The 12711-nt window shown below is 35.3% G+C and overlaps 2 protein-coding genes across 2 annotated transcripts; one reads left to right on the top strand and one right to left on the bottom strand.

Annotated features, from left to right (window-relative positions):
* Positions 1 to 1740: 1740 nt before the first annotated feature.
* Positions 1741 to 6240, bottom strand: LOC122408446 (uncharacterized). Its single transcript, XM_043415239.1, has one exon. The coding sequence runs from the start codon at positions 6238 to 6240 to the stop codon at positions 1741 to 1743; it is 4500 nt and encodes a 1499-aa protein (XP_043271174.1).
* Positions 6241 to 11323: 5083 nt separating this feature from the next.
* LOC122407609 (uncharacterized) lies at positions 11324 to 12263 on the top strand. The gene is made up of 4 exons (XM_043413940.1): positions 11324 to 11430; positions 11505 to 11706; positions 11827 to 12119; positions 12207 to 12263. The coding sequence occupies exons 1-4, from the start codon at positions 11422 to 11424 to the stop codon at positions 12222 to 12224; spliced, it is 522 nt and encodes a 173-aa protein (XP_043269875.1). The 5' UTR covers positions 11324 to 11421; the 3' UTR covers positions 12225 to 12263.
* Positions 12264 to 12711: the final 448 nt, after the last annotated feature.

Raw genomic sequence — 12711 nt, 5'->3', positions numbered from 1 at the left:
GTATATAAATTGTATAGTTTGCAGATTTTCACTGTATTTCAATGATCCGAATCTACAGCATTCTAATGAAAAGTTGTCAAAAGTCATGATGTTGCATTAAAATGACATAGCGCACATTGCATTCAGAAATTCTGTAAGTTTCTGGGGATGTTGGTAGGCATTATATTTGATCACATCCAAAACTGTGCAACTGTATCGGAATGAATTTTTTTTATAATAATTCCATATCTGTAGTTTGCAAAGTGGAAATACTCAACATACATATCATTCTACAAGTTTTGTTATCAAAATTTGTGTTTGCATACCGCATTCCTAAGATATGACTATTCATATCATTAGCAAAAAAAGCATCCAAAGGCTTTCTGGAACAAGTTTTCAAATTTATCACTCGACAGACTTCATGGGAAAAGAATAACTACCCAGTATACCAAGACCAGAAATTTTTTCGAAAATCTGATTTACAAAATGTGCAATTCAAGATTATGGTTAGAAACCTCTCGAATCATGTTACCACAATCATCATGAAGAAGGAGTAGAAAATCATAGGACACATATTAGGGAACGAATTAATAATATGTATCGGTCCGCTGCAAACTGATGGGGTAAAAACAAGGATCGGAGAGGGCAGAGCCAAACTGAATATCAAGCAAAATATGGGGATGTTTAAAAATAATGATGACACAAGAAATAAATTAGAAAACATTTATTCAAGTAAAGTTTCTAATATCATTCTAACAGTTCCGTGTATTTTTGTTCTATTTATTCGTATGTATAACCTATTTACATGATATATAACCACGCCAGTGACGATATATTCACACTAGACAATATTTCTCGTAATCTGGTTTAATTGAAGGATTATTTCAGTCAACACTTATTTCCAATCGAACGAAATAATGAAATCTTGAAAAGTTTCGTTGACATTGCATCGCGCATTTTTTATATTCTTTTTCACGCACACATCACAGACTACATTTACGCGGCCGCTTTGATACCGGTTTAATATATCACAAATTTTAACAAAATAAATAGTAATATGCACTTCTGTAGATGACGAAAATTATTTTTTTATTTATCCCGCACGCACTTCGTAATGGAGAAACTCTGTTCATGCGATCAAAAACTGACACGAGGTTTGTACATATATATATGTATATCGATCGAATTTATGACTGCTGTTACCAGCTGTGCTGCGCCGTGTGCTACGTTATGAAGTTGACGTCAGATTTCCAATCACCAACAACTAATTTTAACAACCAATCACAACGTCTAAAAATGGATGTCGTCAGATCCAACCAATCAGAAACTCGATAGCATCAAAGTGCCTTTGATGATGTTATAATTTAATATACTAGGGTTCATCACGCGCGCTAACGCGCGCGAGCGGTTTTCTGGTAGCGCTGCAGCGCTCTTTTCATTTATAATAACTTATCGAGATACGCGACAGCGTCTTGGAGCCAACTTATTTTGAAGCAGTTCGATAAGAAGAAACACGACTTCAGACAAATTGGAACATTTATTATAAGTAACATATGGTACAGAGAGAGACAGCTAATGTTTCGTCCGTTATCAGATCGTTCTGCGGATTGATTGCTTTTTCGTATTTTGCGCACACATACGTAAATTATTATTTTTATGAAGATAACATCATTTACATAAACTATCTGTTCATTCAACATATTTGTATCAACATCATAATAATATGATTCAAATAGAAGTCATGTTTCAGCTTATCAAACTTTATGGGCAAAATTTGAGTGATTTTTTAGCGATATAATTCTTTGTACACATAATTTTTAACGATATTCCTGTCCCGTTGTACTCCGATATAAATTTTGAGAGCTTCCCAAGAACGCACACGTGAAAAAGCCACATACCGTGATTGAACACATCTCTTCGAAGATCCACGCTAATTTTATCGAAAGTTTGTCCTTGTGACTTGTTGATGGTCATAGCAAAAGCTACCTTCACAGGAAATTGTCGACGCTTGAAAATAAAGGGATAATCATTTTCACAATAAAGAGTGATGCGATGTAAAAAAACGATCTCTCCACTTTTATCACCTGATAAAATCTCACAACGCAATACTGTATTACCCAGCTCTAAGATCATCAATCTTGTACCGTTGCATAATCCTTCGTTAATACTTAAATTTCTTATAAGCATAATAATACCGTTTTTTCTGAAGCGAAGTTCATGAGGTGGCAAACTCGGTGGTGATAATGTATTTAGATACTCAGGTAAAATAATTTCATTGATCTGATCGTTGTCGCCACAATTTTCGGTACTATCGACACTCGTGTAGAGCCGTTCTGTATTTTGATCGAATAAATTCATAACTTTCGAATTTATTTCGTCGACGTCGACATTTCGAGCGGACAGAATTGCACGTTTTGCTACATCTTGAAAACGTTTCGCTCTGACCAATTGTCCGTAAGTGTCTTCTACGATATCTTGGCTCGCAGGCGCCACGCAACGTTCTGGAATTTCAAGATTATCATTCGCATAATTCAGAATGCCATCACCAACGTCAAGTAAAAATTTTGCAAATTCTACTTCGTTTGGTAATACTCTCATGTTCTGAGTTAATAACGCATATTTAGAGAAATGCGACCACAATGAACTATACTTGATTGACAGATTTATTATTTCGCTGCGAGTACCTCGCACTTTAACAGGAAGGAGTTGCCGAAAATCTCCTCCAAGAACAATGACTTTTCCGCCAAACGGTTTGTCATTATTCATAATGTCCCACAATGTTCGGTCTGCTGCTTCCAATGCATGGCGTGGTGCCATAGGTGCTTCATCCCAGATAAAACGATCAACGTTTTTTAGATACTCACCCTGTTTAGATTGAACTTTGATGCTCGATGTTGAATCTGCGTACAAAGGTACTTGAAGTCCGAACGTTTTGTGTACTGTTTTTCCTTCTGGCAGTAATATCGCTGCAATTCCGGTGAACGCCATTGCGCTGACGTGCTTTTTTCTACCTCTAATAAGATTTGAAAGGGTAGAGTAGGTAAACGTTTTACCGGATCCCCCTGGCCCGTCGATGTAGAAACATGTTTGCTCATCGTTGTTATTGTCTATCACACTCAGCACTGCATCAACGAATCCCTTTTGAGTATCATTTAGCTGCTCATATTGTTGCATGCCAATTTCTATAAACTGAGCAGGAGAGGTCTCTCTTTCATCACCGCCCGATATCTCTATTTGCTCCATTGTTGGGAATCGTGATATATTTGAATCTTCATTTATAAGCATGCGAGCAATTTGGGAATACGCTTTTCTTTGAGCTCGTTGCATGCCAATATGTCTTGCATAATCCTCTGATAATTTTTCTTTGAATTCTTCCCAAAGTTTCTCCGGATGAATCGGCTGACAGTGAACCAGTATTCTTACGAATAATCTTCGGAGCAATCCGGGCATCATCCAGATAGCAGCTTCTTCCATGGCTCTCTTCCACTCGTCGTCATCTTCGATCAAACCTAGAGCTAAACATGTCGCAATGAAAGTTTCGCAAACTTGGCCATTAATAGTCCTCAAATCGTCGAAACTTTTGGCTCCTTTAACCTTTAACAAAAGTAACCGAAGATGAAATAATTCAGTTTGTGCAGGGCTCACTGAATACATACGTCCGAACGCTTCATGTCTGCGCTGCCGTTTTTCCCACTTACAAACTGTTTGTCCATCAACCTTTAATCTTTTAAACACATAATGTGATGGAATGTCGGGATATATAAATTGTCTCGCAAATTCATCACGCAAATTTAAAGCGAAATAATCGTTCAGCATACCTATCTGACTCATAGCATTCCTTACTCCTTCATTGTTCATGTCTGCCGGAACTGTCACATTATGCTCGTTGGGTAAATGTACCGGAAGACGTATCACAGGATGGCTTTTCTCTTGCATTTTTTTATCACAAATATGCCAAATTGCTTCGTTTGGTCCTACGTAACGAGCTTCAACGTGATCTGTAACTTCATCATGATTAATAACACGTTCTTCGTTTTCCCCGTCTTCTCTGTTTGTTATCTGAAAAGCAGCTGCATCATGTCCTTTGAAAATGTATTTGTACAAGTACTTTGGAGCCGTGACGCTTGTTACAATTTCTACATTTATATGGCAATTAAAAATGCGTAACAACGTCGGACAATAAGGTACGACCCATTGATTATCGACGACGTGTCCTGCACGACGTTCGTATGAAGCTCCAGTATCTCTTCGACGATAGTGTGGATAAGCGTCCGCATCCATCGTGGTTTCATTTCGAAATGGTTTTGGAAAACGTTTGGAGCATTTCCCGTTCACTTCACACCATGCGCCACAAGGTCCATGGATCATATTGCCCATAACAATCCGATACAAATCGGGATTTAAATCTGGATCAGGAATTTCAGCAGAGATGCACCGGTTGACTTTTTCTGGCGTTGATAATTTGTTCTTTAATGTCACTAATAGATGAATGTGCAACAGACCACGCTTCTGTGATTCAATTGTATATACGAATGCACTTGATTCACCAAAGAAATGTTTTCGAACAATTAAATCGAGTAAATGTTTTTTCTTCATATCGAAAACACGAGCTGTGAGATCTGGTCTGTCAGATGGTTGCTGGACAGGAAGAAGGTTTTCTTTTATCTCGCGCCAGTTTGGATTGCAAGTCATTGTAATAAAGAGATCCGGTTTTCCGAATTTTCGTACGATTCCCATGGCATCCTGGTAGTGTTGCATCATATTTCGCGGTGAGCCACTAAATGTGGAGGGTAAGATGACTATTTTTCCGACCCGTGCATCTGCGTCGTGTGCAGTAGTATTTAGATAATCTACTAATCCCGAGTATGTTTCAGCACGTAATTTTGCTTGATTTTGTTTTATAAATTGTATGCGATCCTTCTCAACTTTCACATAATTATCTGATGCCCACTGTTGAAAAAGACGCCTTCCCCGAAGAATGACATTTCCCTGATTATTTTCGCGGATAGCCATCCGGTGTCTAGTGTAAGCTTCTCTTGATATTCGTTTCTGAGGATTATCTATTTGTCTCAGATCTCGATGCCAGCCTCGAGTACCAAATGGGTAAAACAGGGGATACACCCAGGGTTCAACATTAGGATCCATCGTACTTACCGATTGTAGTGTCCGCTCATTTTTATTGCATACAGTAACGTACGATTCCGGAATCTCTCCATCGGCAGTCGTTGAAAATACGGCTGCTACCTCGTTACTTCGTTGAAAGTTGAATCTTCGTCGATCCATTCCTGGTTTCAGAGTAAAAAGAAGCTGTAACTCGTCAGTTGGTTGTGCGTTGTCAGATCTATTGGTCTCTTGAGCTCGCAACACTTCCCCCATCATTTCATATGATTGAGCGAAAACATTGTTTTCACGCATAATACGATCCAATAGTCCCAATATACTTGGATCAAGGGAAGTGTTTTGTCTTTGTATGGATCTTACTGCTTCATGGGAATCTACTATGAACAACTGGCCGTAGGTTGGCAGTTCATTGGGCGGCGGATGAAGGGCTGTATTTATCTGATAATAAATTTCGCCTTGTATCTTGAAGCAGTATGGCCCAGGACGTTGTCCTTCAAAGTTTATTAAATTGGCATTGAATGAGGCGAATGAAAAGGACGCATTGTAGTTTCGAATACGCTCGAAAAATATATTTGATTTTTCGTGAGTTCCATCGAATAAGCAATGTAATTCCGCTGGTATTTTTGGTAGATTTTCGAGCCACACTTTGCCATGACTGCAGCAATCGTGAAATGAATTTCGCATATTGCATAATTTTTCTGATGCGAAATGTGCAGCTGTACAGTGTATGAATAGCTCAGTCATGCCACCACCATAATGTTCTTGTACATTATCAATCATTTCTGTAGAAAATCGGTTTCCTTCTTCGCTTTGTTGTACTCGAAATAATTGCTGCTGCTGTGTGTCAACCAATCTGTGATCATGCCTATCATTGTTAAGATTAGTTGGCAGTTCTACTCGTTGTTGCAATTCAATATTGCGGTCAGTTGGTGCTATCAATGCATCAAAAACGCGTTGACGTGGTATCACTACTTCTTGATTGAATTCCACTCCAGGCTGTATCTCTAGTGTTCGACCAGATTGATCATTTTTAGAATTTATATTTCTTCTTCTTCGTTGATTTTCAAGTTTTTTCTCCAATCTAATGCGTTTGAGTTCTGCTTCCTCTTCCGGTTTATGGAACGTTTTCCGTTTTCCCATTGTTGTGTATCGTTCAATTAATTACTATAGAAAATTATTTAATTTATTTTTTATTATTTATTTTATTAGTTATTTATTTATTTATTTATTATTAATATTCAAACGGTATTAGATAACTATATGCATTCTCAAAATGATGCTTGACCGGTACCAAGCCAAGTGGCGTTTATAAAGAATATGTAATTAAAATAGTTGAATGAAACAAAGGTAAAATAGTCAATGCGTGTAGCAATATATTTGTACAATATTTTATTGCCAGCAGAAGTTCGAAATTTTTATAAGGACAACGTTCTATAAACGATGAATTTTTCAATCTTCGAGTGAAATGGTGTAACAATGGTAATTATTGATTCTCATATCATTTCATTACTATTATCAAATTATCATCGGTGTAGGAATTACTATCATTATAATTACTGTGAGCAATGTAATGTTTATGGAACGTCACAATTGCATTCGGACCTGTATGATCATTTCTCAAATTCTGTCATTTACACATATCAAATAATAATAATCATCATCATTATCATCATCATCAATTTTCAAATCAAATCATCATTACTACCATAAATATTATCACCCTAACCAATTGGTGATCTCGAACGATCTGAAATGGAGAAAAATATATGTAGCAATACTTGATTTTCACAATAAGAATGCTCGGGGCGGCTAGGGCACGACAACCCATCCGGGGTACAACGGACCACTTTAAAATCTGATTCCAAAGCTCATTTTCGGGGGGTGTTTTAAAGTTTTCTGTACAAACTTTCGAGATATCGACAGTAACTATGAGTGCTGCGTGATCACTGGGGAAAAATACATCTATACACGTCTTCAAACGAAACAAAAATAGTTTTCCATTCTTCGCATATATGGGTGGTTTAACTAAAACTAATGTAACTTTTTTCCTGATAATATGGACCTTCGGTTTAATGCTCAATTTTTTTGTTATCAGTTTCCCGGCAGAATGCGATTTGGTTGATAAAGATCTGATAATTTTTCGATTTTTGGCGAATTTTTAAATTCAAACTATTGATTTTCGTCAGTTTTCATACAACAACTCGTTTCGGTTAATTTTGACCGGTTGCCAAAATTACAATAATTGAGATATCGGAATCGCTCTTGAACCATTTTCTGAGACTCGTCGGAATCGCTAACAAGACAGACCGGTCAGAAATCCGTATCCGGGAATTTTTAGTAAAGTTATGGGACTTTGAAAATGAGGAATCGCTTAAGTGGGCCATTATGTCCCCAGCTTCCCTATATTATTCTAGGTAGCGGTGAAAATCGTATGGTTACTGTCTCGTTGTCTTAAACTGATTTAAAAGATATGATTTTTGTTGCATCGATACATTCAAAGTTATTTCACGTGACGAAAATTGTTGAGAAATATATTGTGTCGAGTAATCACTTATTTTACCCTTTTTCAATCAGATAAACCAACACTTGAAAAAACTTGAAAATACCGAACAGTTTTTCGTATTTTAGCTATTTTTAATAGAAAAAGTAAAGGAAAAACAATATATAATTGCATTTGCCACAAATTTCCCATACCTTTCTTTTCACCAAAAAAATATTAGGATAGGAATGTTAATATTTGAATTTGAGAACATTGGATGAACTTTTTAAATTTTTAATTTTTAAAACTTTCCGATAATTCTCGAGTTTCTTGAAAACCCGTAGAATGGCTTCAATGTTTATAAATAATAAGATATCATACTGATTTTATATATTTCCTCATACAGTACCGATTATGAAATAAAGTTGGTATAAAAATTAAAAAGAATCGATCAGCCTGAATTTTGAATTTTTAAAGGATTATGTTTCTCTAAAAGTTAACAAAAAAAAAAAACTCCAAATAGAAATATGCAAATTGCTTTGTCAGGATTCCGCAAGATGCTAAAAAATATGGCAAAGCTAAAATAAAGCAACATAGTTTTTATTAAAGGGGGCGTCGTATATCTTGCGGAATCTCAGAGAAGCAATCCCCAAATATTAATTTGCTCCTTTTTTTGTCCCTGTATTAAGAAGAGGGGGGTAAGGTTTATTCGATATAAGAGACACAGTTAATAAATGGACATTTATAGAATATTCTGGAAAATTTCATAAATAGTTATGCAGAAATGAGTAATTGATAGCAAATCTTCGCAGACGCCTCAAAAAAAATTAGCGGTGAACTGCGTAACTTATTATTGTTCAAAGTAAAAAAAAAGGCTGCAAATTGAAATTTGCAAATTGCTTCCTCAAGATGCTCAAGATGCACGATGCTCAAAGCTTTCTCTACGAGGAAGCCTATATTTTGAATTTTGGCTTCCTCATAGATACGATTTTTCGATGTTTTGGGACATTTTAAGCACATTGACATTGAAAACTGGAGAAAAAAAATTTCACCGTCATATAGCTTCCTCCATGAGGAAGCAAAAAACCAAAAAGATTTTATTAGTTGATAAGTTTCTTGAAGTCGAGTCGAGTTTTATTTTGTATCATTTCAATTCATTGTGAAATGAATGATCCACGATTTATGGAAAAAAATTAAACAAAAAATAATTTTTCGACGCTGAGGCTTCATCACGAGTTTTCGTAGATTTAGCAATTCTGAGTGTCATAAAAAAATTGGCACTGAACTGCGTAACTCATCATTGGTCTAAAGTAAAAAAAATAAACCAAAAAGATTCTATTAGTTAATCAGTTTCTTGATGTCGAGTCGAGTTATATTTTTTATTATTTCAATTCATTTTGAAATGATCAAGTTTCCGACTTTTTGAATTAAAAATCGGTACGGAAAAAATGTAATTCTAACTGGGGCAAAAAAGAAAGATTAAAAAAAAACTCAACGGGGTTACCTCAAGAAACTTATTATCTAATAGAATCTTTTTGTTTTTTTTTTTTTAATTTTAGATGATCTGGTGATAAGGTGTGTAATTCATCGTAATACGACTTTTTTTGTGGCGTTTGTGCAAATTTGCGGTCAGTGCATGACTTATTTTTACATAATTATCCGTGCAAATCTTGCAGGATATTCTTGAAAAATCTTTTCATTGAATACTAATTATATAAATAACTATATATTCGTATAAATGTTCGTAAGGACAATAAAGTTTTACCTTTCGAAGATGATATGAATGCTAATTTGAAGATTTTAAACTTCCATGTTTTTGTCTTCACTGTAGAATCCCATTTTATAAATCTTCAAATCCTATTTCGTCTCTGTCATCTTTCTTGTTCTTTCTTAACGAATACATGAAAATGTCTCAGAGCCTTCGGACGATTGATGGGGCATATATATTCATTTGAATATTGTACACCTATGATATCAATTTATATACGCACCAATTTGTTTGAAGTTCATGGTTAGAAATTCAACGCTATTGGCGGAAGATACTATAGAACATGAAAATATATTTTTTTATTAATATTTATTTATTGAATCCAAACATACCTCTCAATTGTAGATTAAAAAAGTTTTGTCACAGTATGTTTTCTTCGACTCAAGCAAATAAATTCGCCAATTTGTTTTATGCCAGGAAAGCGACCTATCAATGATGTCAATTTGACATTAGTTCTTTGACGAATTTGAGGCTGCTCTTTCAACTGTTGTAAAAATTCGATGAACGGAGGATACATATATTTATATATATATTTTTCGTTATTTTCCTGGCCCTTCATTTTTCTCTTCGCCGGTACCTTCGTGCGAAAATTTGACGGAGTATCTTCGACTCGATAATCTTCGGCGTCACCGCTTCTTTCAAGGATTGACAACGCAAAACGAACGTTCTTGCAAACATTTTTCTTTAAATAATTATGTACGAGACTTGTAACGAGTTTTTTAAATTGTTGCACATTCGTACGAAACATCAATGTTCCTCGTAGTTCGAGTAGCTCGATTCGCGAGTGTCGACTGATTCGGCGCTTTTTGTGGTCAGGTAGGAGGAGCACAACACACACACATGCATTCGGTGCATCTATCCCCCAACAGCAAAAGCACGTTGTTCTCAACTTCCACATGATTTACACGACCAGGTCCATTATGTTTTCAATTTTTAATGCAAAATTGGGACCATTGTTGATTTGTAGTTTATATTTTTTAGTGTACACAATATTTCACAAAATCCTAAAGAAAGATCATAAAATTGAATAATTTAATTTATTATTTATTGACCGTTGAAAATCATGGCAATTTTTTGTGTCGATTGAGTTTTTGGCCAACAAGAGATGATCGTATTATGATTATTCAAATATCGAATCATAATTATGAACGCTGCTGAAGAAAAAAGTGAATTTCGTTGCATCTCAACGATGTGAATTTCACCATCGTCAATTGTATCTCTCAACTATTTTTGAGTTACCATGGTATCTCTTGTTTACAAATTGATCGTTTTATCATAACTCCGTACGCCGTTCAACGAAAGAGACGTGATTTTTTTTTCAACATTTTAAGAAAAAACTTTCGCGTTTTTCGGGAATAATTTGTTCGGATTATAAATTATTCCAAACGATGCCGCCAAAAAAAATTACAGATAAAGCGGATAAAGTGGATAAAGCGAAAGTTTCGCTTGAAAGCAAGAAGGAAAAATCAAGTGCAGGAAATGGGCCGGTGAAATTCACCAGCAGTGAAACTATAGACGAGATAGTGTACCCCGATGACACCGTGTAAGTACCAAACTTGATGAAATTAAATTTTGTTAGAAATCGTCGAAATTTTGTTGAACACGGTAAACTAAATATTTTTTGGATAATTTCAAAATTTTCGTTATTTTTGCAATACATTTGGTTTCTAACGGAATTGTCAACAAACTTTACGATTGGAACGACAAAAATTTGCTTCTAAAGAGACTTTCTAGAATATTTTTTGCTGCAATGACACAATTTTTGGGATTAGTAAAAAAAAGAACGTTTAGTCCAAAGTATCGAACAAAATATCGATTTTTTCCAACAAAATTTTTTTTCAATGTTGATTCTGATGCAAATGATTCATATTTTCGTTGCTCCAATAATTGGTATTTTTTTTTTTTTTATGGTAGCGAACTATTAGCGTACGTGGATGCTGTACAGGCTCCCAGGATCGTAGGAACGAAGGGCACATTTAAATTATTCAAATTCGTATTGAATAACAATGCGGGGAGAAGAATACAATGTTTGGCATGGCAGGACCAAATCGACCGGATTTCGTCCGTAGTAAAAATGAACAAGGTAAGTAGTTGCACAAAATTATTTTCCCTTTACTCCTGCATCCATTTATTAATTTTTTTTCTCATAAATTTCAGATTATTCATATAAACGGGGCCGTTTCAAAAGAAATATTGAAGCCCCTATACAATACAGGAAACGTCCCCTTTGAACTCTCCATCCAAAACCACACAACCGTTGACGGAAATCGTGGTTACTTCGAAATAACTACCGAGGCCGAAAAAACGTCAACTATTGCCGAATGGGCAGAACTTGGCGAAATGGAGGGACGGATGATCAGTGAGTCTGCAAATTTGGATTTTTATATATAAATAATAAATTTTTTCTTGCAAGCAGTTTTTATTCTTAAAAAAGCCTGAAACACGAATAATTTGTTTCAAATATAAATTTTTTTTACAGAAATATCAGGGTGGCTTAAAATGGCGTTTAAAATGACGAACCATAAGAACGGAGACTCGGCCTACGGAGTTGGAGCGATCACGGATGGGAAATCGAAGTTGGCTATCCGAATATCCAGCTTTGATGACGTGCCGTCAGGGATAAAAATCGGGAGTCCAATTAAAGCTTCCGGAGGAATGCATTTCGACAAAACACCATACCTCCAAGTGCCCAATGGGTCGTCAATCAAACTCGACGACAGAAGCCCGATGGACAGCGAGCGAATGCATGACATAACGGGCACACCCAAAAAGGTAAGCATAAAAATGAAAAAAAAAAACTGAAATATATATAATTCTACAATACATTACTATTCTACATATAATACATTTCTATTCCAGAAAGCGAAGAGGGAATAGGCGGCCTTTAGTCATTCCATTGCCTTCAACAAAGATTCAAGAATTTTCGTTATTTTTAATAATAATTTTTGTGTGTAATAAAAAAATATTTTAAAAGTTAAAAGTTCAAAAAAATAATGTTATATAATTGAAGGGAAATGATACAATTATTGTTATAATCAATGTAATTTTCATCGTTCTCAACTATAATCAAATTGTATTATCAGAAATTTAAAAAAATGATAAAATTTTTTTGTATAAAATAACAGAAAATACGAGATATTTCTGTATCTCGCTTTTAATATTTTCCTTTATATGAAATGTACATCGACTTCGTTTGTGTGAACAATCTGCAAATATGAGAAAAAAATTAGTAAATGAATACGTGAGTAAATGGGAAAATAATTTAGTATACTACTACTAACCTACTCATGTTCACCAGCAACGAAACTCGTTCGATCTTGCGTGATTGAAAATCGCTTGCTGGTCGGTATTCTGATAGCAGCGT

The sequence above is a fragment of the Venturia canescens genome, chromosome 3 (assembly GCF_019457755.1).
Source record: "Venturia canescens isolate UGA chromosome 3, ASM1945775v1, whole genome shotgun sequence".
Lineage (NCBI taxonomy): Eukaryota > Metazoa > Arthropoda > Insecta > Hymenoptera > Ichneumonidae > Venturia > Venturia canescens.
This window is presented reverse-complemented; position numbering and strand designations above follow the sequence as displayed.

Bases quoted from the DNA above. Each gene is read 5' to 3' on its own strand.
- LOC122408446 (XM_043415239.1), bottom strand. From the start codon at position 6,240: ATGGGAAAACGGAAAACGTTCCATAAACCGGAAGAGGAAGCAGAACTC.
- LOC122407609 (XM_043413940.1), top strand. The intron at 11,707-11,826 runs GTGAGTCTGCAA...TTTTTTTTACAG, and splicing joins AATGGAGGGACGGATGATCA to AAATATCAGGGTGGCTTAAA.